The 27,471-nt window shown below is 41.6% G+C and overlaps 1 protein-coding gene across 5 annotated transcripts in view; it reads right to left on the minus strand.

The window, feature by feature from the left end:
• Positions 1-27,471, minus strand: part of kcnma1a (potassium large conductance calcium-activated channel, subfamily M, alpha member 1a) — a 372,710-nt gene that overhangs the window by 62,953 nt on the left and 282,286 nt on the right. For all 5 annotated transcript variants that reach the window (XM_060925806.1, XM_060925802.1, XM_060925803.1 and 2 more), the window contains exons 9-18: positions 26,724-26,815; positions 20,952-21,062; positions 19,703-19,808; positions 19,508-19,590; positions 18,136-18,205; positions 17,708-17,863; positions 9,658-9,767; positions 9,273-9,341; positions 2,236-2,322; positions 2,044-2,120 (exon numbers count right to left, since the gene is read on the minus strand). In XM_060925806.1, the coding sequence (XP_060781789.1) occupies positions 2,044-2,120; positions 2,236-2,322; positions 9,273-9,341; positions 9,658-9,767; positions 17,708-17,863; positions 18,136-18,205; positions 19,508-19,590; positions 19,703-19,808; positions 20,952-21,062; positions 26,724-26,815 (961 nt within the window). The remainder of the gene's footprint in view (positions 1-2,043; positions 2,121-2,235; positions 2,323-9,272; positions 9,342-9,657; positions 9,768-17,707; positions 17,864-18,135; positions 18,206-19,507; positions 19,591-19,702; positions 19,809-20,951; positions 21,063-26,723; positions 26,816-27,471) is intronic.

Genomic DNA, 27,471 nt, shown 5'->3' on the forward strand with positions numbered 1-27,471 from the left:
AAACACGCTTACAAAATATTTTCACTGTGAATATTTATTGTGTAATGGTGCAAAGTGAGTGAGAAAGAGAAAATAGCCCTTAGGGCAGAGTCAATCCCGCCAGCAAAAATAGGGAAAAAAAGGAGCGATCTCACCTCTTCAGATGTTGGTTTAAGTCCTACAATACATTCCTCAAAAAGGGCGTAGAAGAACAAATTAATCCATCAACGTGTAGCATTCAATTTATTCCGGACCATTAAAGACGCCGCCTTCCGCGTAGAATCATACGTCATCCTCGCCGCCATATTGGATAGGTCAAAGCGGAGAATAAAGATGCCTCATTCATGTGCTGCGTTGAACTGTACCAACAGGTTTACCGTCCAAACGAGATCACATGGGATTACCTTTCACAGGTGAGACTGGAAAAATACTTTTCATTGTATTTGGTCATTATAATGTAATTTTACGAACAGATTTTTCTGACTTTGTGGCTAATATGAAGTCTCGCGCATAATAGTTTATGCCCGTGCGTCCTTACTTCTTCTATTGTTCTGGTGTCTCCAAAGGGACCGTCTTACAGCGCCCCTAGAGGTGTGGCATGTGTATTGCATCGTTTTCAGCAAGCGTTGCGTTGCCATATGGACCTGATATTTTACTGATCGTTGCCCATTTGGACGCGATATTTTTTTAAATAACATCTCGTTGCCGTTGTCGTGTGGATGTAGCCTTAATCGGACCAGAAAGTTACAGCTTTAAAATCCCATTGTGGTACGCGACAACAAGAAAAAAAAAAAACGACACGGAACAGCTTTGGTTGGACTCAAGTGCCTGCTTTATCAACCCAAGCTCCAGTAAGCTCCATCAGGACATGGATGGCTGTTTTAATGTTCCTGAGAATCAAATCCAGGGTGTTACGTTTAAAGCCCACTATTTGCTGCCAAAAGTAAATAGTTTCGCTCAGAGACTCAAGCACTGACCATTCACTGTGTAATTGAATTATTCATCCCGTGGCTAAGTGATTTAGACAAGTGCTTATATAGGTCAAGGAATAACAATGCATTAGTCCGACTGTCATGGTAATGCCTCCTCCACTCAAACACAGAACAAATGAAATACCTGCCTTAACACACACCTAATCAGTCTGCCTCTAATAATTTATGTTGCAGTTATCACTGACAAAGAGTTTAAGAGTGAGCTGACTGAGCATCTACACTCAGCAACACAAATCCTTGTGACTCTTTCCTTTCTGCTTCAGCGCCTTCCTGTCAGAATGGGTTCCTGCCAGGCTGAGACAGTGGGAGATGACAGTGGCGAAGTTGAGTAGCACTAGCGCCGGGCTCTCTGGGTAAACAGGGTGGATATGATTAGTAAAATGATCCTGGGCCAGAAGTGTGTTTGTGGTGTGCCTGATGAGGGTGGCCAGGGCTCTTTGCCTTTTGTTTTTCCACCTGACTGGTGCCATTATCTTGAAGTCTCTCCCACTGATGCTAGCGTGGGCTGACAGGCTCTCTCTTCAGCCCCGCTAATCACGTCATTGCCTCTTCCCATCTCTATTTCTCTCTGTCTCTTTCTCATCTTTCTCGGTCATTAGCATGTTGATGACTAGCTGCTTTTCCTCCCCTCTCCCTGTCATCACTCATTGACACCCTTTTCCTCCCCCTATTGCTCACTCTCCATCACTTCTTTACCCTCTCATTTTCAGGTGTCAAATCCCTTAAAGACTATTAGCTCTGGTGTAAAGGTCATACTGATCCTTGCTTCCTTATTCGTTAGTATAATACGTTATATTACTGAAAGGCATTGAGTGGATCCAAAAGCTTTAAAAAAAAAAAAAAATCTTATTTTAAAATGTAAGAAATTTTAGCACAGAACAGGTGAAATCATTTGAAACCAACTTCTTTGGACCAAACCAAGATTGTAACAGACGAGGCCCACACTACATACTAAAAAGCAAGAAGTAACAATCTCACATATCCTACAAACATTATGTTTGCATGTGCAAAGTTGAATCCTGTGGAGACTCCTGTGAAATGTGAAGGGCGTGGGGCAGCCTGGTGTACTTACGCCTCTTGCAGCCACACTTTTTGATCCTTTTGGGATCTGTGATGTCATCATGACAAGCTTTGCAGTAGAAATATGCTCTGAAAGAGAAACACCATATAAATGAACATGGATCAGACGAGAAGACAACATCGCATGACATCAATAACCGGGAAACAGACTGTTGACGTTCAGTTCAGAGGGGGACATGAATACCTTTTGACCTCTTTAGCATCACTGGCAATAAAGAATCCCAAGGTTCCCTCCTGCATCTTTACATGGTTTCCAGGGTTGATCAGAATACTGTTTGATGAGAAAGAAATGATCGTGCTTGTTAAAAGAAATAAAATAAATAAATATTCACAGTCAAATGCTCTAATCAAGAGGAATGGTACACCCTCCGGCCTTCAGGGAATACTCACAGGCCAAAAGAGCATCTACACTGAACTGCCACCAAGCAGTTCGCCATTTGATTGTTTCTAGACAAATGAGTTTTTAGTGCTCTGAACTGCAGAAGCAATGAAGTGCCATTCCTTTCCACACAAACATGTTGCTGCAGTTTTAACCGATTTCAGTCTTTGTTCTCTTATCCAAAACAAGTACAGTAAGCAAAAAAACACTGTAGCACAACTGGCCAATCCTGGTTTAACTGCGGTTTTGGACTGGATTGGCTGTGAGACAAAATAAATGAAAGAATTAAAACTGCTTTCAAAGGGCGCTTATAGTTGGAGCATTCCGACTGACAGATGTACCGAAACCAATAATCAGAAAGTACTGCTTCAATACAAGCTGTGGTTTTCCTGTGACAGCAGGGAGGAGCAGAATGTTAGAATACACCAGGCCACTTAGCCCATGTTTACATTAGACCGTATCAGCGGATCATCAGATTAACGTTTTTAAAACGATTAGTGTGCACACAGCAACACCAATACACGATTTGCGTGCACACAGCAACACCAATACACGGATACGCTCGGCTCCGCAGGCATCCTGCGCTCCAAATCACTCCGCCCTGAACAGCGAGTGCCCTCTGGAGGGTGCGCACTCCGGCCTTGTGCAGCTCACAGAGTGCGCGAGTGAAGTGAACAAGCTGTGATTCGGGACTGAGCCGCTGTGTGTGTGATCCCAGCGCATATCACTTACCACTTGCAAGTGGAAGGATGGCAAGCCTAAAGACAATCATAACTACACAATGGGCAGTATTTGCATCAGTATTTGCAGTATTTTCATACTTTTATACTCTTTAATGAAAAGGTGATACAAGGCGGAAGTCCACGCCGTTTTTCAGCAGTTGCGTCACATGACCAACGCCAGCGAATCAGGAAGGTGGATGTCACAGTGACGTTGTCCAATGAGACGCCAGCTAGAGCTCAGCACAGCGTATCTGCGTATTCTCAATGTTTACACAGCACCGGAGCTGACACGATCTGGATTGAATACGTGGACCCTGGCGGATTCCCGTTTCCTGGCGTTTTAATGTAAACGGACAGTGCATCCGCGAAGAAAACGAGACAGATATGGTCTAATGTAAACTTGGCCTTAGAGTGAGGGATGACCCCTGAACCTGCATGTCTAACCTAGCTGCATTTTCTCATGCTATACGAAAGGCTCTCATTTTCCTTCATGCTGTTAATGGACTGTTGTTTAATACAATTGTTTTAAAAGCATATACAACAGTCAAGCTTCTGTTTAACTGTAAAGCTCAAAAATAAGATCAGACCTATCAACATGCACATCACTTAAAAAGGTTTTACCTCCAGGCTTTGAGTGATATAGCAGGCCATTCAAAACAATATTATTCTTCATTACTGGAGTTAAATCAGCCAGCACATTCAATGTCTCACTGTGACCTCCCACTGGTAGTAGGGTACTAAAGTTTATAGTTTGCCAAATATCCCTTATTAGTCGTAGACAGGTTTTAGTAGTCAACGTAAAAGTTAAGTAGTGATGACTGAGCCACTGTATCATTCCCCGTTAATTAGACAGAGACGGGACGACACAACACAACTGTTAATGCTTGCCTTTGGTTAGAAGTCATCAATGAGTTGAGTGGTGACTGTAACATTGGACAAACACTGGGCCTGGACAGAGCCCAGATGAAAGTGGGGAGCTGAGCATTGCAGCCCAGTTACATGTATATTAACGCAAACTGAACATTCAATCAGATACAGCATATGAAACCTCTTTCGTCTGGGCTCCACAAACAACCATGTTAGCAGGAATGACAAAAAAAGGGGGGGATTTAATGTATTATAAAGCAATAGTCATCTTTATAAACTAAACAAACAAACAAAACCAACCCAACGCCATTTTGGTTAAAAAGAAATGAGTAACTTCCCAATGTGTTTTTTTTTTTGCATTGAAGCTTTATATAATTAAATCCCCACTCTTTATAACGGCACATTCTGCATGCTATTTAAAAGATGGCAAACTAAACAAACTGACTCATTCACCAACATATTCACACATGTTGCTCCCCAAATCTGAGATTTTCACGTGTACTCCGTGTGGTCCAATCACTCGGCAACAGAGGCCTGCGGTATGATCAAACCTCATATTATGGGAAACAAGGCAAGCATCACATGTCACGTGACAGTGCTCAGGCATGCTGCAACCAAGAGTGTCACAACCATTGGCACATCTACAAAAGAGAAAGAGCAGGTACAGCCACTGCACATTGGCAAACTGGCACGTAGATGCAAACTGTTGCAGTAACTTCTGTGCAGTTGGATTGTTGTGCAGAACACCAAACTGACAGGAAGTGACCTCACTTCATAAACATCTACTCAGAGACACACAGGCATCGGGGTACATTATGACAGACAGTTTTACACACACACACACCTCTCTAAGCTTTACTTACATATAAAACATAGCAAAGAGACATGTTGCGACTATTATACACACACTCGAACATCCACACTACATTCAACACACAAATATGCGTGCATGATTCAGTGTTAGTGTGACAATGGAAGGTAAAGAAAGATGATTATTATCGATAGTGACCTCGTTTGACTGGAATAGGTACAGCATACACTGATCAGCCATAACATTAAAACCACTAACAGATGAAGTAAATTACATTGATTATCTCATTACAGTGGCACCTGTCAAGGGGTGGGGTATATTAGGTGGCAAGAGAACAGTCAGTTCTTGAAGTTGATGTGTTGGAAGGAGGAAAAATGGGCAAGTGTAAGGAGCCGAGTGACTTTGACAAGAGCCAAATTGTGATGGCGAGATGACTGGGTCTGAGCATCTCCAAAATAGCACATCTTGTGGGGTGTTCCTGGTATGCAGTGGTTAGTACCTACCAAAACTGGTCATTCCTTGGATAACTGGTGAACCGGCGACAGGGCCGTGGGTTTCGAAGGCTCATTGATTCACATGGGGCACAAAGGCTAGCCCATATGGTCCAATCCCACAAAATAGCTACCGTAGTACATCCAGCCATCCTTTATCTATAGCCGCTTATCCTGTGCAGGGTCACGAGCAAGCTGGAGCCTATCCCAGCTGACTATGGGCGAGAGGCGGGGTACACCCTGGACAAGTCGCCAAGTCATCGCAGGGCTGACACACACAAACAACCATTCACACTCGCATTCACACCTACGGCCAATTTAGAACCACCAATTAACCTAACTGCATGTCTTTGGGGGAAACCGGAGCACCCGGAGGAAACCCACGCAGACACGGGGAGAACATGCAAACTCCACACAGAAAGGCCCTCACCGGCCGCTGGGCTCGAACTCAGGACCTTCTTGCTGTGAGTCAACAGTGCTAACCACTACACCACCCTACTGTAGTACAAACTGCTGAAAAAGTGAATTTTCATCATAGGTACACTGCAACTATGAGAGACAGAATGGGGGAAAAGAATCCAGGAAATCACATTGTAGGATTTTTAATGAATTAATTGGTAAATTCCTCGGTAAAATAAGTATTTGGTCACCTACAAACAAGCAAGATTTCTGGCTCTCACAGACCTGTAACTTCTTTAAGAGGCTCCTCTGTCCTCCACTCGTTACCTGTATTAATGGCACCTGTTTGAACTCGTTATCAGTATAAAAGACACCTGTCCACAACCTCAAACAGTCACACTCCAAACTCCACTATGGCCAAGACCAAAGAGCTGTCAAAGGACACCAGAAACTAAATTGTAGACCTGCACCAGGCTGGGAAGACTGAATCTGCAATAGGTAAGCAGCTTGGTGTGAAGAAATCAACTGTGGGAGCAATTATTAGAAAATGGAAGACATACAAGACCACTGATAATCTCCCTCGATCTGGGGCTCCACGCAAGATCTCACCCCGTGGGGTCAAAATGATCACAAGAACGGTGAGCAAAAATCCCAGAACCACACAGGGGACCTAGTGAATGACCTGCAGAGAGCTGGGACCAAAGTAACAAAGGCTACCATCAGTAACACACTACGCCGCCAGGGACTCAAATCCTGCAGTGCCAGACGTGTCCCCCTGCTTAAGCCAGTACATGTCCAGGCCCGTCTGAAGTTTGCTAGAGAGCATTTGGATGATCCAGAAGAGGATTGGGAGAATGTCATATGGTCAGATTAAACCAAAATAGAACTTTTTGGTAAAAACTCAACTTGTCGTGTTTGGAGGAGAAAGAATGCTGAGTTGCATCCAAAGAACACCATACCTACTGTGAAGCATGGGGGTGGAAACATCATGCTTTGGGGCTGTTTTTCTGCAAAGGGACCAGGATGACTGATCCGTGTGAAGGAAAGAATGAATGGGGCCATGTATCGTGAGATTTTGAGTGAAAACCTCCTTCCATCAGCAAGGGCATTGAAGATGAAACATGGCTGGGTCTTTCAGCATGACAATGATCCCAAACACACCGCCCGGGCAACGAAGGAGTGGCTTCGTAAGAAGCATTTCAAGGTCCTGGAGTGGCCTAGCCAGTCTCCAGATCTCAACCCCATAGAAAATCTTTGGAGGGAGTTGAAAGTCCGTGTTGCCCAGCGACAGCCCCAAAACATCACTGCTCTAGAGGAGATCTGCATGGAGGAATGGGCCAAAATACCAGCAACAGTGTGTGAAAACCTTGTGAAGACTTACAGAAAACGTTTGACCTCTGTCATTGCCAACAAAGGGTATATAACAAAGTATTGAGATGAACTTTTGTTATTGACCAAATACTTATTTTCCACCATAATTTGAAAATAAATTCTTTAAAAATCAGATAATGTGATTTTCTGGATTTTTTTCTCATTTTGTCTCTCGTAGTTGAGGTATACCTATGATGAAAATTACAGGCCTCTCTCATCTTTTTAAGTGGAAGAACTTACACAATTGGTGACTGACTAAATACTTTTTTGTCCCACTGTATATCCCACCCCTTAACAGGCGTCACTGTAATGAGATAATCAACGTAATTCACTTCACCTGTCAGTGGTCATAACGTTATGGCTGATCGGTGCATACAGGCTTTATGCCATGTGTTTTTAACGTTAACTTAAGCATGTGTAGAGAACGTTTCTTCTGTTGTTGTTTTTTTTTTTGATGGTCAAGTTTCCAAATTACAACTGATTATGCCAAAAGCATTTTTTTGTTGTGTGTTTGGTTAGGTGAGATGGAACTTTAAAAACATGAAGTACTGTTGGATGGAGAAAATATCATAGGAAACAGAAGGACAAATATCTTTTGTTCGGGCAGTTATGTGCACAGCTGACAGACACTGAAAAACAAAACAAAAAAGAACGCAAACTTGAATACATGGAGATGATAAACAGTACAGACAACAAAATGATAATATCTACTCTTTTCTGCCTGCAAAGAAGTTAGTGCATTAAGCACAAGGATCACAATAAGAGAGTGAGAAATTTGGCCATATTTCAGAAGGGGGATGGTACAATATCCTTAAGTATTTTTTTCAACAGATGGAGGATCTAAAATGTGGAGAGGTAAGAAAATGAAGAGGGCATACCGCTTTCTGCTTCTGCAAACAACAAGAAAACATTACAAATCACACATTTATTACATGATGTCATGGACTTAAAAAGGAGGTGAGGTTTAAAATCATTTGTGCCTCAACTGACCTTGCTCTAAACGTAGGACAACAGTAGAGAGCAAAACGGAAATTTCAACTCATTTTATTTATTTAAAGAAATGTGATGAGGCAAAAAAAAAAAAAAAGAATATTTATTTATAAAATCACCTATAGTGCAAAAAGAAAGTAGGACACAGTCCACCAGACAATGGAATTTAAAATAACCTGGAGGAATGATTTAAATAGTATGACAAAGTGGTGTGCTGTGCCCTCTATACAGTAGGTTTTGTACATTATTGAAAATATATTTTACTTTTCTGATTAAAAACAGTTTTGAGCAAAGTCTCTAATATACACCTACTGCATGAATCCAGTTGGTAGGCTGAATAAAAAATTAATGCGTTAGATAGACTGGCACAGACAACATGGTGCCCCTTTTTTTAGTTTATTACAAAATGGCAAAATAAAATTGTGAATTTAAGATTGAGACCTTTAGGTATAAAACTAGTTTTCAAAAGACTGCCAGTAATCAAATCAATGAAATATACTATTCATATTAATCAACCAAAGGCCAAATGGAAGTGTATTTATTGAACACTAAGGTTTGTTTTCTTTGGTCAGGCCAGCTGACTGCCACACTCGTTAGTTATTGTGAAATACAGTACACCAACAAAACGTCTTGGTAAGTTATACAGAAACATCTGACAACAAGCTGTGGACGTGGGAGGGGTGGTGGGATTTGGCAAGTTGAGGTTACTGAGACAGAGTACTTCATGTTGTTAGTTCTAATGGTTCAGTTAACAGAATGCAACAGGAGTGTTATTGATGGGAGGCCTTTTACTCCAAGAGTAAAGCCTTCATCAATAGGTCACAGTGAGTTTGAGCAGATGTTATGGCTCCATTGTGTCACACTGACTTGTACGTACAGTCATCATTATCTGTTTTATAAAAAGAGCAGTAACCTGCAGCAACCTAAATTGTTTTGTGTGCTGATACTGCTACAGTGAGGCAGCTTTCAATCTAGTGTAATTCTCAATCAGGTTGAATATTAAGCTTTTACGGTATTTAACCTTGATAAGAGCACTGTTGCGAAATGGGTGTGAATGCTATGAAGTGGCATATCAAGGGAATCTGATTGAGTGGAATTCTCAAAAGAACCAATGAGGGACCCGACTGCTTTGCCCCTCTTTGGTCAGGAATATGTACCATGATGAATCAGGAAGACCAAAGGGGGACAAACCTGCTTTCCCTCTGCTCTGACTTGTATTCAATAGCGATCAACAACAATTTGAGCTTCACATAACATAGCCTGAAATAAAGAGAAATAAGAAAAGGTCAGTGTTTTGTGTTAAAAGCAATTCCACAACAGTACTAAAGCCTTAATTAAATGCATCACTTTACCACTGTACAGCATAACTATTGTACTTTAGCTTCTATCATTCATTCATTCATTCATTCATTTTAGCCTTAATGTCAGGAACGACAATAGTGTAGGCAAACAGCAGCATGAATAACATTTAGAGTAGAACACAGTGCAATGCAAGTACATTTCCAGGAGATGGTATTTAATAACCTCAATTATAATTTAGAATCAAAATACTGACAGAAGGATCTGGCTTACTTACTCACAAACTGTAGGAAAAGAAAGGCCCACAAAGGCACTGGATAGGTACTCGGTGTACATCTCATTGGCCACTCCCTCCAGATAATACTTCTGCCATGTGTCCTCTTCAATCTGTAAAGCAGAGAAAGACGGCAGTTACTTGCTGTGAGAAGTAGGAACTTGTTCTTTTTACTGATGTTCCAATTTCATAAGTTTATACATTTAGCAATTGTGGATGTGCTTTGGTAAATACAGATGTAAAAACCATTCAAGCAGACAATCTATTTTTTATTCTGACTTTAACCTCATGTTGAAAGAATCCCTTTAGCCTTATAGACATTGTTTTATTTCACAACGTACTGGTGTACAGAGTTAAAACGATAAAACCCGTAACAGTCTAATTCCTGGGTGCCCACTATGTCGATCGCGATCGACCGGTCGATCTTGAAGGCAGGGATGGTAGATCTCATGATTGATATGTAAATATTAATATATTTGTTATGAAATTAAAAAAAAACAAATGTCGTGGTCATTTTTACATGTAAACAAATTCGCTTTTTCCCTGAAGCGAAATGTCAGCCAAGCGCTGCGTCAAAAAAAATGTTACATTAGGTTACCATGACAACCAGTAAAATGAAACTGCTGGTTTCAAAGATGCAGCGCCGTGATTTAGGAAACTTCCAAAACCTCGCCTCGGAGCTGGAGATGCAAGGGAGGGCGTTTGCGCAACTTAACAGTGCGCGCTACACTGAGCAGATTGAAATTCTCCAGTCAGAGTTTGAGAAGCGATTTCAAGACTTTGCTTTGCTCGAGCCACTAGCTACATTCATGTGCCACCCATTCGGGGAAGATACTGAGGTGGATTCCCTCGCCTCAAAAGTTGCGGCACTGTTTCAGCTGAACACGTCTGCCGTGCAAGACGAGATGCTGATGCTGCAGTCTGACATCGAGTTGAAGTCCAGGGCGCATGGGCCGTTTTGGAATTTACTCACGGAGGCGAAGTACCCGAACATGCGGCAATGTGCCACCTCCTTAACCGCATTGTTCGGCTCCACTTATTTGTGCGAGTCGGCCTTTTCGCATATGAAGATCATTAATGCTACGTTCACACTGCAAGGCTTAATGCTCAATTCCGATTTTTTTGTGAAATCCGATTTTTTTGTGAGGTCGTTCACATTAACAAATATATGCGACTTGTATGTGATCGTTAGTATGAACGAAAAGCGACCTAAAAGTGTTCCGCATGCGCACTGCAGGATACGACGACGTCACACGCAGTGAGCATGGCCAGTGTTTACGGAAGTAAAACCGCCCGGTTGCGGTATGACTCATCCAATCTAGCTTGAATAGCTGCATCCCCCCAAATGGAAATCAGCTCCCTAACCTCTGCGTCCTTCCATTGAGAAGATTCAGAACCTTCACAGCCCGAAGCGTCCCTCGCATTGATGTCATGCGCAGGGGCGCAGATACGTTTTTTGAACTGGGGGGGACAAAAAACTGGGGGGGACAAAGCTGCCAGCAAACCAACCCCAACCCCGATATGCCTGTCAAACTTGTTGTTAGTAACCATAGCAACCAAGCTCGAGCTGGCAACCTGTGCAGTCTGCGCAGCTCAACCAACCGAATATCAGTCTTTGTTTTGTTTTATGTGAGTTGTTGCAACTATGTATACACTGCTGTGCACCTCAATAAACCGAATGGTAATTAGTCTTTTGATTTTTCCGTGAGGTTTGCCTTATGCAAAGAAAGACAGCATAGACGTTTTTTCCTCCCTATAAGTGGGGGGGACCGAGCGAGGTGAATTTAAATATGACTCGTCCCACCCTCTATCTGCGCCCGTGATTATGCGCCATGTTGTTGTAACTTTTTTTGAGAGACCCGCCGCCTACTTCAGCGCAGAATAGTGACGTTTGTGGCTTGTTGATGACGTGTAAGTCGGATGAATGCGACCTGGCGGTTCAGACTGAAGTCGCATATGAAAAGAGCGGATAGGAATTGGAATTAGCACCACATATCCAAACGGCCTGGGTCGGATTTGAAAAAATCGGATCTGTGTCGTTCATATTGTCAATAAAAGATCGGATACAGGTCACATATGGGCGAAAAGATCGGATTTGAGTCACTTCAGCCTGTAGTGTGAACGTAGCCTAAGTCTAAATACCGCTCCAGTATGTCCGACGATCATCTCGAGGCCTGCTTGAGGCTCGCTACCAGCAGCTACTGTCCGGACTATGCAGCCCTCTCTGACTCCCTCCAGTGCCGATCATCATCGGATTAAGATCTGATTTAGGGCCTACATCAGTATGCTATGTATTAAAGTTGTGCTGTTGCTAAGTTCCACGATTAAAAAAAATTTTTTTTTAAATATAAAAGAAGGAAAAATGTTTTTATATAAAATTGTTGTAAATGTCAAATCTCTGTCTAGCAGGCTATACAAAAGTCAATTGATGTGAACAAAAATGTTTTGGGGTTTACAATGCCTGTCTGGATGCATTTAACTTTTTTTTCTAAACATAGCCCTTTTTTTTTTTTTTTTTTTTTACAGTGGGCTTGTTTCATGTTTACTTATTAGTAGTTTGCGGTTTATAAAAGTTAACAGTGATTTGAACAAAAATACGTTTAGGAGTACAAAGCTTATGCATTTAACATAATTTGAATGTAAATTTCAGTCACCTTTTTGTATGCATGTTTGCATATTATTAAACAAATTGCATATGAATGTTTATAAATCAAAACAAGTGTCATTATTGTTATTATTATTATTATTAGTAGTAGTAGCAGTACTAGTAGTCATAGTAGGCCTAGTAGTGGTAACAACCTAGTTCGAGTAGATCATATTAACATGGTCATTTTAAAAGTAGCTCGCGAATCAAAATATTGTGGGCACCCCTGGTCTAATTACTCATTGACTGTACTGTACAAGCAAGGAAGTAATCAGATGATAATTTTGTAACAAAAAAAAAAAATCCAAACTAATCCATATAAACACTGAATGCATAATTATTGTTATGAACAATTTATAAACGTACCAACACATACCAAAGGCTATAGGTTTACAGCATCGGGGCCCAGCAGTAATCATAGTGAACGCTGTGTAAGGCATAGAGTATTTATCTATTGGTCTAGATTTTCCTCTGGTTTCCTTCATCATTCCCTCAATACACATGTCTGAGGAGCAGGCCAAGGAGAGCTTTGATAAGCAGCAGTGCCATTAGGCAAAGCTTCAGTCATTACTCTGCCATCTCCAACCCAGCATCTGTCTGACAGCCAGGCTGGAACGTGCCTTTCAAAGGCAGGCTTGACTTTTAAAGAGAGCTCCCCATGTCTCGGCTGGGCTGAGAGCCGATGCTTTTTAGGTGGGTAATTTTAAGGACTGTGCTAATAGGAGGGCTCTTGTCATCCTGCCCTGAAGAGATGGCAGCCATTTACTTCGGGCTTCCTAAATTACCTCACACATTTGTGTCACAGCCTGTCAGGCCTGATGTAAATGCTGCAGGCATGAGCTCTTCCAACGACAGAACAATTATTTCCTTGAGTTCTTCCAGCGAGCAGGAAAAGGACTGTCTGATCGCCAGCTTCTGCACAAAACCCATCTGTTTACTACTTTTACACAGTGAAAGGCCTGACAAAAGCTAAGTTACTGCTTCTATATTCAGTTAATGGCCTTCCTGTAAATCTGTTCAACTAATACAAATCCTACCTCCAAACAGCAAGTAACACTTTCTGTCTGAGTGTAAGAGTGTCTCATTAACACTTCTCTATGCCCTTGTGGTTTGTTTCCTGAGTGCCCACTCAAATCAGCACTGATTCCAGGGGGCAGAGCGGTCTGTTCTATCCCTTCTGCTTGAGTGCATCGGATGAGACAGATTGATGATGCTCTTTTGCACATTGTCCTGTTGGGCTTTCACTGAGGAGTTGTAATGTGCCATTGCTGACCTATTTTTGCTAATTGCTTCGTTAATTAATACAATGCGTTTTGCTGAATGACAAAGACTGTGGAAATTGATTTGGCTTCTGAAGAAATATTGTTTTTCAAAAGCATCAAGAACAGAAGTCAAGACAGACTATTTTCAGCAATTTTAATTTACTGTATGCTTGTGTTTTAGGACATTTAGTCTTCACTGCCAAAATTTTTTGTCATAGTCTAGGTGCTCCATTTCATTTGTAAGAAAAAAATTTTTTTAGCTGAAATTATTTACATTTGTATTTACAAACGTAAATAATATGTTCCATATGCTCGTCACTCTTCAGTATCATCAGAATGAATGACTGTTGGCTTCTGGGTTTGTGTCTGTGTATTCACAGCATGTGCAGGCCACATAGCTGGAACAACTAATACAATAAATTGGGTATAAGACAGCTCAGATGCAGAGTCCCACTAGTTATGATTACCCTGTGCTCTGACAAATACATATATGTTATTTAGCAGCTGGGAGGTCCGTATGGTGAAATACCATGACTGAGGTCTTGAAAGTAGTGACTGAGGCCCTCTGGACCGAGGTCACGGTATTTCACCATACGGACCGACCTTAAGCTGGTAAATAATATATTAAACCGAGCCGAGCCGCCATTTTGAATCCTCATTCACGGCTGTAAAGCAAATTGCTCCCTCCTCGGTATACAAGTGCACTTCCATGGCAGGAAAAAAAACTACATTTTGCAGCCTATGTAGTCCCCTATTTATACAAATAGGAGTCATTCAGGATTCAGCCATGTTTTTGCTCAGCGTTAGCAAGTTACAGGTTTTTAGCTTTCTCCTGAAATGTTTATTTCTTCTTCCTCAGGGTAGTAAAACTCGCTTTCGCTGTGAACGCTGTCGTTATTGCTCTCCATGCTGTAAAATTAATGCTATTCTCCTGAGAAATGCTGGCAAAAATTTATAAGACTTTTGATAATCTTATAAATAAATCTTATAAAAAAAAAGATAAATGTTGACAAAAAATTGCTACGTTTGTTGTTGTTGTGAACGAGAAAGTCGCCAGAGGTCCATAACCGGGGTCCATATTGTAGGATATGGACCCGCTCACCAGCCAATCAGAGCGCAGGATTTGATGGAAACCGCACCGCGAAAAAAATAATTAACAGTTATTCCACGAAATAGTGTGGACATGAGCTGATAGCTAATGAGGCGCGTAGTGCCAAGTTGGCTATAAGCCATGTACGACGAGATTAAGTGGAATAACTTGTATTCTATACACATTCACTGGATTGTGAGAAACAGAACATTTTTATTTTTTGCAAATTTGATAAATAAAAACTTTATACAAAATGTCAGAGATATTTCCGCTTAGAATGTAAACAAACCGGTGAAATGACAGTAGCACTTTGTAACAAATGCTATAATAATAATTCTTGAAAAATAAAAATATATATACACATTCTTACCATCAAATACTTTTATTCCATATTTTGTTGCTTTTTTTTTGGGGGGGGGGGGGGGGGGGGTGTTTGAGTAGAGTTTTTATTTTGTCCTCAGTTGGTTCAGCAACATGTGCTGCCATATTGTTTTTTGCTACTCATGGTATAAGAGCTGATAGCCTAAGGCCCTGTCCACACGGCAACGGATTCAGGTGACTCCGATACAACTGCTTATCGTTTCGGCCTGGCGTCCACACGACACCGGCGTTTTGGGTGCCCAAAACGCAATCTTTTTGAGAACGGGTTCCAGAGTGGAAAGATCTGGCAACGTTGCCGTTGTGAAGTCGTCTGGATGAGTAGAACGGATTTGTTTACGATGACGTCACAACCACATGACCGTGAGTGCTTCACGCCAGGTAGAAGTGTAACGAACTCGATGCGAGTTGTCAACAAATCTTATAACTTGGTTCATGAAACGCGCTTACAAAATATTTTCACTGTGAATATTTATTGTGTAATGTGCAAAGTGAGAGAGAGAGAGAGAGAGAGAGAGAGGGACTCTGGCCTTAGGGCAGAGTCAATCCCGCCAGCAAAAATAGGGAAAAAAAAGGAGCGATCTCACCTCTTCAGATGTTGGTTTAAGTCCTACAATACATTCCTCAAAAAGGGCGTAGAGGAGCAAATTAATCCATCAACATGTAGCATTCAATTTATTCCGGACCATTAAAGACGCCGCCTTCCGCGTAGAATCATACGTCATCCTCGCCGCCATATTGGATAGGTCAAAGCGGAGAATAAAGATTCATGTGCTGCGTTTAACTGTACCAACAGGTTTACCGTCCAAATGAGATCACATGGGATTACCTTTCACAGGTGAGAAACAACAAATTAATCCATCAACGTGTAGCATTCAATTTATTCCGGACCATTAAAGACGCCGCCTTCCGCGTAGAATCATAAGTCATCCTCGCTGCCATATTGGATAGGTCAAAGCGGAGAATAAAGATTAGCTGCGTTTAACTGTACCAACAGGTTTGCCGTCCAAACGAGATCACATGGGATTACCTTTCACAGATGAGACTGGAAAAATACTTTTCATTGTATTTGGTCATTATAACGTAATTTTACGAACAGATTTTTCTGACTTTGTGGCTAATATGAAGTCTCGCGCATAATAGTTTACGCGCATGCGTCCTTACTACTTCTCTTGTTCTGGTGTCTCCGAAGGGACCGTCTTACAGCGCCCCTAGAGGTGTGGCATGTGTATTGCATCGTTTTCAGCAAGCGTTGCGTTGCCATATGTACCTGATATTTTACTGATCCATTGCCCATGTGGACGCGATATTTTTTTTAATAACATCTCGTTGCCGTTGTCGTGTGGATGTAGCCTAAGAGTAGAGTAGCCAATCAGAGTGTGCGATTGCTCATATCCAATGGATGTGGATAGAATAAAAGAAACTATTCAATTCAAAAGACAAACATTTAAGTGCCTCATTACTACTGAACATCTTAATCATTTGTAACTGTTTTGTGAGAAATGATTGGTGAATGCAAATGCCAAGGAAACGTGCAGCGGTTAAGCTGAATACTATGATTCTATTACAAATTGTCTCTGCACAAAAGGGTACGACTACATCCCAGATATTGCAGATGAGCTAATCGCGACCTTTTCTTTTCCATGCTCAGTGACTTGTCTTATTGTTTTTAGAGAAGCGCTTTGATGGAGCATCAAGAACTACATCACGATGTTTGAATCTAAGCCTGTACATTTGAGTGAGACACCCTTTTCATTACAAGCAAGACATGGTAGTCTGTGTATTGTCTGTATGCTGCAGCCTGGCATGGGTGGTCTTGGTCCCGTCCCATGTGTTTTTATGAGAGGAATGATCGACCCTGCAGATGTTTCCACACATAATACAATTTAACAGTCACTGCAAAGTTATTCCTCATTTTTTTTTATGACATGAGAATGTTTCTCTCCAAGAAGTAAGCCCCTCCTTAATGTTAAGAGCCTGCACGGCATCCAAAAACTTAAAGCCAATGTTATAGCCCTTTGGGGAATGGAAAATAATTTCAACTCAGCTGCTTTCTGTCCTCTAACTAAAATACAGCCTCTCCTCATCTGACACCGACAGTAAAGCCTCACCCATTCACCTCAGTCACTCATTCATAATAAACCAATCCTCGTTCATCCCAAATCCCCTAATCCACAGCCTTGCTGGAGACAGCATGTCTAGAGTGATTCAGCTTCATCTCACAGACACTGTATAATTTTGATCTGATGTTTCCTCATCTGTTAGGACAGTTCTCTGACAGAGCTGTGTGTGTGTTGAGGCAGGCTGGCTATAAATACAGATTGCTCTGAGGTGCTGCTTGTTGACTATGGAACAGACACATGGTTCACAATTCATTGCTACACCAGCACGCATGGGGACAGTAAATTCAGCCCCAGAAAAGCCACTAATTTACATTCTCGCCTCTGCAGTGCCATCCACTCATATCAATTACCCCGTAATGGTGACAGCATTGCCGCGCTGCTGTCCTGAGTGGAAAACAAATGAGACAGCAGAGCCTCGGAGATGATTTACCCTGCAGTGTAATAGCCGCAGTGATTGAGCTGCAGTGTGGATTGACTGGGAGGCTGATTCGAGCATATAAGGATAGCATGCATAGCCGTGCACTTTATCAAAGCCAGAGGTCAGAGCTGACATTACCTTGATGAATGACCTCATGGAGAACAGGTTGGCAAGCATGGTGGACAGGCCCTGTGCCAGGCAACTCTGGGCTATGAAACCTGCCTTCAGTTCGGCCAGGCAGATCGCATCATCGCCCTCCTTCCAGTTCCAGCTGGGAATGTTTAGCAGATGGGCCTGAACGCACACGGGACAGGAAAACACTAAGTCAAATCAGTCTCCTGCTCTGACGCCTTACAGACATTTGACATAATGAAAAGAAATTCATCATCGACAGTTAGATCCCACTGTAGATGAGAAAAACACTTCAATGAAAAGAATTATATGTTTAAATTAGGGACAATGCAGCTTGAGCCCATTCATAAATCTTCTTTGTAAACAGTGCAACGTACTAAAGGCTCTCAAAATTTAAAATAAGACCAGAAAAAGTGAAGAAACTGCAATGATACCTTGTTGTGGTACTGCAACATTTGAGTAATTATTCTTATCTTTGGATGGTAATTCTTGATGGATATTACTCTGTAACAAAAGACACACATAAATAAGTTATATCTCAAATCGCATCCAAGGTAAATTGGACTAATCTTCTTTCCTGACAGCAGAGTCTATGAAAAGTGAGGCGAGAGGTGAACTCTGGATGCTTTGTTTGAATCTCTCCGGGGTTGTACAAGAAAGGTGAGGAATTTAGTTGCACACGAAGCCGCTTTAAAGGAACAGTCCACCATACTTCCATAATGAAATATGCTCTTATCTGAATTGAGACGAGCTGCTCCGTACCTCTCCGAGCTTTGCGCGACCTCCCAGTCAGTCAGACGCAGTCAGACGCGCTGTCACTCCTGTTAGCAATGTAGCTAGGCTCAGCATGGCCAACGGTATTTTTTGGGGGCTGTAGTTAGATGCGACCAAACTCTTCCGCGTTTTTCCTGTTTACATAGGTTTATATGACCAGTGACATGAAACAAGTTCAGTTACACAAATTGAAACGTAGTGATTTTCTATGCTATGAAAATTGCGCACTATAATGACAGGCGTACTAACACCTTCTGCACGCTTCGGCAGCGCATTGATATCTGAGCTCCGTATCAATGCGCTGCCGAAGCGCGCAGAAGGTGTTAGTACGCCTGTCATTATAGTGCGCACTTTCCATAGCATAGAAAGTCGCTACGTTTCAATTTGTGTAACTGAACTTGTTTCATGTCACTGGTCATATAAACCTATGCAAACAGGAAAAACGTGGAAGAGTTTGGTCGCATCTAACTACAGCCCCAAAAAATACCATTGGCCATGCTGAGCCTAGCTACATTGCTAACAGGAGTGACAGCGCGTCTGACTGACTGGGAGGTCGCGCAAAGCTCGGAGAGGTACGGAGCAGCTCGTCTCAATTCAGATAAGAGCATATTTCATTATGGAAATACGGTGGACTGTTCCTTTAATACAGCGTTGGGTCTTTATAAGAGGATCGTGCTAAAGCACACGTGGAATCCTCCCTAAATAATATTTTGGCTTTCGGAGCACATTGAGCTGAATGCTATATGTGCACGTGCTCTGAACGAACCCGAAAATGGGTGCCCATGCCCGGCGTAATATTAAATTCTTTTCATCTGGGGCCAAAATAAACATGGGCTGTTCTGGGCACTTTCAGCATTTCTGAGTACCTCATTCACACCTCTTTTTTTTTTAAAACTATGGAAACGAAAGATGAACATCAACTCTCTTGAGGCATGAGAACAGAGCACAGGGAAAGGAATACGCTACACAGAAATGTGCAAAATGGTTAATGGTAGTGAGTGTTTCTTTGACTTCATGGAAAAACAAACTTACCTCATTATGTTTGATGCATCTTCAGCATCCGGGTCTGCGCAGTATTTGTTGGCGAGAATTAAGCACGAGTCCGCTGACTCGATCTACGGTTTAAAGTAATGGAATAACACAAAGGTCACAGTACATAGAGATTCATCATATAATTACGTGTCTCCATTAGCTGCAGCTTAATAATCTCCTATTAGAGTTAATTACCTTGACTCTAGCTAGATCATGTGGGTTAAGAACAGATCCTTGGTAGAATTCCACCTGAGTGAAATGACGTTTGAACAAGGCTTCCAGCTCAAGATTAGGGGAAATACTAAAAACACAGGGAAACAGAATCTTCAATACTTTGAGTGTGTGTTTATTTTTGTCAAAAATACATAGCAGCATATGGACAAACAGAATTAACCTTCATCCTGCCAAGTAGGATCCATCTGGACCCCGCACCTATATGTTTGTTTCCCATTTTAAAAATATGTGACATACTGCCTCACTGTTTTATGAATTTGTCGGAATTTATGTCTTAATTAAAACACTAAAGCACCGGAAGATCAGCTTTTTGCATTGTGAAGGTATAATTAATTTGTTACTGGGGTCCAACCGGACCCCAGAGTAAAGTTTATCTGTCTTTCATTTTATAATTGAATAGCACACTGAAAGTTAACTTCTTTTATTTCTTTTATGTTCCATAATGAAACTACCAAGGCATTCCTTCTTGGGGTCCGTGTGGACCCCACTGCTGCAATAAGCACAGGCTGCAAAACAAAAGCCCTAAATTATTTTACAATTACTTTTTTGTTTTAAATTCTGTAAGAAAAGACCTAAGTTGTAATCCAGAATGTTTTACAGCTGCATGAGCTGCAAAAATCATGTATATAATGCCAATTTTTTTTGTGGCGCTATAATTTGCTACATGTATGCTAGTTATTGCAATATTATTGCAATGTTATTGCATTTATAATACATCATTGATATTCAGCCATAGTGGATTTTGTTCTTCAATAAAGTTATGTCTGTTTGCTGCGTTGAATTGGTTCTTACTGCATTGATTTCAAGGTATTCCCTCCTGGGGTCCATACGGACCCCGCCTGGTAGTTTGTGTATGTAAAATTGGCTGGTAGGATGAAGGTTAAGTGTGTTCTTTATGCCTTGGGCCCTTTAGTGTATTGCTGTTAGTAATACAAGATGTTCTGAACCAAACTTATCTGGTGATTTTGTCTTTATAAGCTTTAATTTTAAAGAAAAGTATTGGGGTCCAAACGGACCCCACATGGTAAGATTAAGGTGTAAAATAGCATGGTAGGATGAGGGTTAATAGATTTTGAGTCACAGATATGCTTCTTGCTGCTGTTTTTTTTTTTCCCCCATAATCCTTTAGTGCTATTACACTTTCTCAAGTGTGGAACTAGAAATTGTGTCTTTATTTCTACTTGCTATTAACAAACAAGAATGTACTTACTTATGAAGAAAAACAATTTCTACATTGACATCATCCCTGTCCTTGTGTAGGAAGTCTTTAAGGAAGTTGGATACGCTTTCAAGTGTGATATGACCACAGACCACAATATGCCTGCAAAGGGGGAAAATTCAGCTTAGCAGCACTAAATGAGACAAAATGACTTCTGGCATGTAGTTTAAAGAGTGTAGTCATCAAAAATCCAAACATTACTTTTGACAACAATATATGTCAAAGCTTTTAAATCCTCAGCTGACTTTTCCCCCCTCCAACATTGCCAAATGCTTTTTTATCTCGTATCTATAAAAGTGGTCTAACGTGGCATGAAACTTCCATCTACCCTAGATCTTAAATCGAATCCCGTTCATTCTATTTGATTTGTCAGAGGTTCTCAGAATGTAATCCAAATATAAAGCCAAGCCACCGTCTTACATTTACACATGCTGGCAAAAACCTGACCTTCAATGCAAACTGACTGGCTAAAAAGCCTCTAAAGTGTTTTCTGGCTTCTGAGACTTCCAACCTTGACTTCAGGCTATCTGGCATCTCCTTGGACACATGCTGCATTTAAATGCTCGCATGTTTCAGATATTATTTTTAAAAAAAACCACTCGATTTTAGTATTAAACTGGATTGGAACTAAGGTCCTGGCATTGTAGTGCATGTTTGGCCAGTGTTCCCACAATCAGCTATAGTTTCACTAGCTGAGAGCCTCAGGGTTATAAATGACCAGAGACCCTGCTGCACTCGGCTTAAAGCGGGAACATTTCTGTGCCAAAATATACCTCATGTTGAACAATTCCTTTTTGTTGTGTCCTTTATTATAAGTGGCATCACACGATGGGCATCTTTGCCTGGCCACAATTGTTACTTTTTCATGTAACTGGTGTTTAAAATCCAATGTTTACACTAGATTACATGCCAACATTGATCAAGGTTGACATCGAAAATGTCACGCTTCTCAGAAGCAAACCAGCACTCAAATCAAGGGGACATACTTTTGGCTCATCAAAAACTTTACATTCTAATAACAGCTCTTTATTTGTTAAGCAAATTTCCATGCATAAGGACTGCAAGCCAGCTCAAATCATATACTGGATCTTTTCAGCGCTACTGTGGTCAAGGTCTGAGGAGCTACGGGCGTACTCCGTCATCAATCTAGACCTGTCACATTGCTTGCCCCTACTGATATTTGAACCAAGAGTACATATTTTCAAGCTCAAGCATAGCTGCATGTGTTTACTCTCAAGTGTGAGGGTATGTGTTTGTGTTTTCATTTATAAGCGGCTGTTTGTGCTCAGAGAGCTAAGCAGCGCCAAACTGCAGACGAATCTGGCTAGAGGGGGAACCGACAAATGCAACAGGGTCTGGATGCTATTGAACGTAATGATCTTCACAGATCTTGCCTTCATTCCTCTAAGTATTTTAATGAGCAGCGGTAATCGCATGCTAGCTTGTCCTCACATGAGAGGACTCTGTTGGGTCACTGGTATTACGAGGAGCCAGCAGCATCTGGTACAGCATTGGTTTGATGAGGCCTACATTATTCATGCTTTCCCATTTACAAGCACCCTCTTTAGAGGTTCAACTCTTCGTGTGACAGGCCCATCACTTTTTTTTTAAATTATATAACAGCACTAAAGAGTCTCTGGCCTACATACAAACACACACGTCAGACAGCTCGTCTCCATGTTTGAATGATTTATCAGTGGTGTGTGACCGTGCTACTGATTGTATTGCACTACCATCAACATCATTTCAGCGTATTGCCAATGAAAGCAATACAAAGGGAAAGAGGAGAGGATAAGATAAGATAAGCCTGACGTCATTACGTAATGCCTGCAGCCGCTTCGCTTTGTCTGTGCTAGACCTCGAGAACCTTCGAAAGGGCGACGCGGATTCCCAAAGCATGTGTTCTATAATTAATGGTCCAATTTTAATGGACCAAGTTTTTATTTTATATAGTAGTGTCTAAAAGTAACTAACTAGCGTCTAATATCAAACTTTCACAAATATAGTAACACACAGTAATTTAACTGAAAGAAGAATATAAACACTAAATATAATTAAAATACAAGCATTAAAAACACTACACAGAAAACAACACACGGTGGAGAGAACACTTGGACAAAATATTATACGTGATACGATGAAAAAAAAATACAAAAGAAAACAAACAGAGCAAGCAAATGCGCAAGGGCACTCGTCTGGCATGCACTGATTAGCATGCAAAAACATGGAAATTAAAGCAAAACACTGAAGAGAGAAAGAAAGAAAGAAAGAAAGAAAGAAAGAAAGAAAGAAAGAAAGAGAGAAAGAAAGAAAGAAAGAAAGAAAGAAAGAAAGAGAGAAGAAAGAGAGAAAGAAAGAAAGAAAGAAAGAAAGAAAGAAAGAAAGAAAGAAAGAAAGAAAGAAAGAAAGAAAGAAAGAAAGAAAGAAAGAAAGAAAGAAGCTCAAACATCAGCATCAGTAGCGACACCATCAATACTGCTCTAATCCTTAAATTGAACAGAAATCACCGGTATCACATGGCTACTGCATGGATCTCTGACAGCAGCAGAAGAGCTGTGTCACATCAGGAACACGGAGGGTTTTAGGCACCAGAAAAGTGGACCAAATGGACGCCAGTTCTGCTTCACTTGCATTCTCAAACAAATGAGAGCCAGGTTTTGTTCTCGTCCTCGTTAGAATTACACAGCCACGTGAGCTTCACTGAATAACAAGTTAATGCATGGAATTCTTTTTCTTCTTAAGGAAATGAGAAGTAATTTAAAAAAAAAAAAAAACCTTGCCATACTCCTGTTTATCTGTTTATCTTACTTATTTTCTCCATTCTGGATTTGCTCTTCATTTCCACTGTGCGTTCTCCATCTGCTGGCCTGCTGAACGTATTTAAAGTATCATTTTGTCAGTGACAGGACTGCAGGTGCTGTGACTTAACACCGTAAGGCGTGTTGTTCCGAGCTTATTTTCCATATCAACTTCAACTGAGCAAAGGGAACCTAATGACTACGTTTCATTTGCTCCGCGAGCCGTGTCAGTAATGGCGTTAACACATGTTCGCCTTTCTACATTCTCACACACAAGAACATTGTCCTTCAGGTCTGGGCAAAGCTGGCTCCGTATTCTCAGTGTCGGCACGCACACTCAGAAGAAGTGTATAAGCTCAGAGTTCATGCTGGGTTTATGTGGCTCACTTGTCCTGGTCCTCCTGGTTCAGCACTGCTTTAATGGAAACCGCAGAGAGACAGACCTGCGCCAGCAAAGCTGCTCTTTATTACAGCTGCACATCCAGTGTCAGTTCTGTCACTGCTCTGACGGCTGAACATGCTGCCATGACCCTCGATGGGATTATACACTGAACCGCTCACTGAGCCAGCAGTCATACACGCTGAAGCTGATTGACTTTAGAGTCGGGAACTTCAAGTTGAATGCAAAAGTGGATATGCCAATTTCAGAATAACTGTAGAAACTTTCAGAAAGACGGTAATCACATTTCACAACACATTTTTAAAACCCTTCTACAATCCTTTCACATGACTACAATTTGGCCTTAAACATGCAGACTGATGATAAAAAACAGGCGCTTCTGTAGTCCAGAAAATCCTCTACTCCTTTAAAAACTACTCATAAATCACATTATTTACAACATCCTGATATTAAGTTAAATCCTGTACTAACTGCATACAATATATATATCTCATCTCATCATCTCTAGTCGCTTTATCCTGTTCTACAGGGTCGCAGGCAAGCTGGAGCCTATCCCAGCTGACTACGGGCGAAAGGCGGGGTACACCCTGGACAAGTCGCCAGGTCATCACAGGGCTGACACATAGACACAGACAACCATTCACACTCACATTCACACCTACGGTCAATTTAGAGCCACCAGTTAACCTAACCTGCATGTCTTTGGACTGTGGGGGAAACCGGAGCACCCGGAGGAAACCCACGCGGACACGGGGAGAACATGCAAACTCCACACAGAAAGGCCCTCGCCGGCCACGGGGCTCGAACCCGGACCTTCTTGCTGTGAGGCGACAGCGCTAACCACTACACCACCGTGCCACCACAATATATACATATATTTTTACCATCATAGCAGTAGACTCATTCAAAAACATCTTAATGATATACACCACTGATTTTATGTTAATACAGCATTATGCTGTGAAGAATTTGGGGTAGGGGCAGTCTCCACTACACTGAGCCTCACAAAAATGTACCAACAGAAGAAATAAATAAATAACCTGACACATTTATTTATGTGTTCTGAAGCATCCATTAATAAGCACACACTTACATCAATATTTAAAGCAATAATGCAAAACCTGGTGCCTGTCTTTGGGTCTGGCCACGGAATCGGATCCTGGCCGCCTCTAATCGCAACCACATGAAGTTATCGCAGGGAGAGAGAGAGAGAGAGAGACAAAGAGAGACAGACAGAGGGAAAGAGAGAGACCTCTCTTCTGACAAGCCTTCTCTCAACACCAGGCTCCAAATCCAACCATGCCGCTGAAGCCAAACATAACATTTCATCAATCTTGTTTCACTGACAGGGAAACAGCATCAAACAAAAAAAAGCCACTAATGGCTTTAGTCTCTCTTCGCTTAGTATTTGCCCGAAAAGACAACTGATGAAAGCTAGTTGTGGCCATGAGCTTTTTTCACGTTATGTTTACGCGCACGCAAGAAAGAGAAAAAGAAAGAGAAAGAGAGAGAGAGAGAGAGAGAGAGAGATTAAGGGAGACTTTAGTGTACAGGACAAAAGCGTGGGCACTTGGGGAGAATTGTCGTGCTGATGACAAAGCTGTGTTTGAGCCAGAGTGGGTGTTCAAAACAGCCACACTGACAATCGGGGTAACCTCTCGAAATAAATAAGGACGGTACAGGACATAAAGTACCAAGTGGGGTAAAAAAGCAAGCCAAGTGCAATTGAGAGGCTCCAGTGCAAGAGCTGAGGCATCCAGACATTCAGGGTGACTGAAGATCAGGGCCAGAGTCAATGTCAGACACGGATGAGGTGATGGGCTCGCAGTACCACAGCCACACAAGCTTTTCTCAAAGCAGCATGCACAGTCACCCCAAAAAAGCAGACCTCCAGTCACAGAGGGCATGCAAACATTCAGTCAGTCTTCAAACAAATGAGAGGAAAAAAAGGAAAATGGGATGAAAATGAATCTCTACAAGCAGGCAAAAGAGGCATTTAAGGTATTTGTGCATGCTGTTTTTGCATCTATCTCAATTACAGTGTACGCTTATAAGCAGTACTGCAGTTTTCATGACTATCTTTCAGAAATTTATAGGACTCGCATCACACAAACAAATTAATATATCAATTCCTTTTTCTGAGTAAACACAACAATGAAAAAACAAAAGTCATGAAAGCTCTAGAGACAGAAATGAAATTAAAATGCATCTGATAAGATGTGCTTTAAAAAAAAAAAAAAAGACAAAATGGACATGGCTTTCATGGCCAAGGTCTCCAGTCACAGTGTGACTATATTTCTGAACAGAGCCTATGCACTAATATTAATCCTCCACTATCAGGAGGGCTTACGTCACCCAACCACACCGGTTTCTGGATTTGGACTTACTTTCTGCCTCGTGTCGATTTATAAATCCCTCCGTATTTCTCCCGATTAAGGATGAGAGCAGCAATTTCTGGCACGTAGCGAGCAAACATGGCCTACATGCATGGAACAGAAAAAGTAAAGGGCATGCAGAGAAGGGTTCTACTGCAGCCAAGGCAGCAGAGCCACTTGGAATACTTACTTTCTGCCATTAACCGCACTATAGGAACCACCATATTTCTTGCGGTTTCCTATTAACTCTATGATTTCAGGGACGTAGCTGGCAAACATGGCCTAAGGAGAAGATAGGAGACAAAAGCAGAGACTAAAAAAGAAAAAAAAAAAAGAAAAAAAGAAAAAAGGAGGAGGAGAGACTGGTTCGTGAGGTGCACGCTTCTCCATACACCACCCTGGCATCTCAAGAGCAGAGGTTGTTCATGTAGACATTCAAAGTGTGTGTGTGTGGGGGGGGGGTGTGGGTAGAATTTTGTAAAGGTTTAGGAATATTTGATTACATTTTTAAAGAGCCTAGTACTGGGCTCAAGAGGAAAGTCTGAAAATTATTTTGTGGTCGTCAAAGTACAAAGTGATCAGAGATTTCATAAAGAGGGGGAAAAAAAAAATCTCTGAAGAAGGGAGATTACTGGTTACTGGTTTGAAAAGGTTTTGCACCAAAACTGGAGGAAAAAGAAGACCAAAAAACCCTATGTGCCATGTTTTGTCCAACAAACACTGAGAACGTGGCAGGTTGATATGAACAGTCCAGGCTGAGCGCCCACAGCTGCAGAACACATTAAGACTCATTAGCGTGACTGGAAATGAGCTGGATGTATTTTGCATAGTTTGCAGCCACCTGTTGTGTTGAAAGCTCTGTATCGGCTCCTAAATGGGGAAATCACTCTCCTGTCTGAGACCTTCCTCTAAACTCCACACTGCACTGACGCTCTCCC

The sequence above is a fragment of the Neoarius graeffei genome, chromosome 7 (assembly GCF_027579695.1).
Source record: "Neoarius graeffei isolate fNeoGra1 chromosome 7, fNeoGra1.pri, whole genome shotgun sequence".
NCBI classification, from domain to species: Eukaryota; Metazoa; Chordata; class Actinopteri; order Siluriformes; family Ariidae; genus Neoarius; species Neoarius graeffei.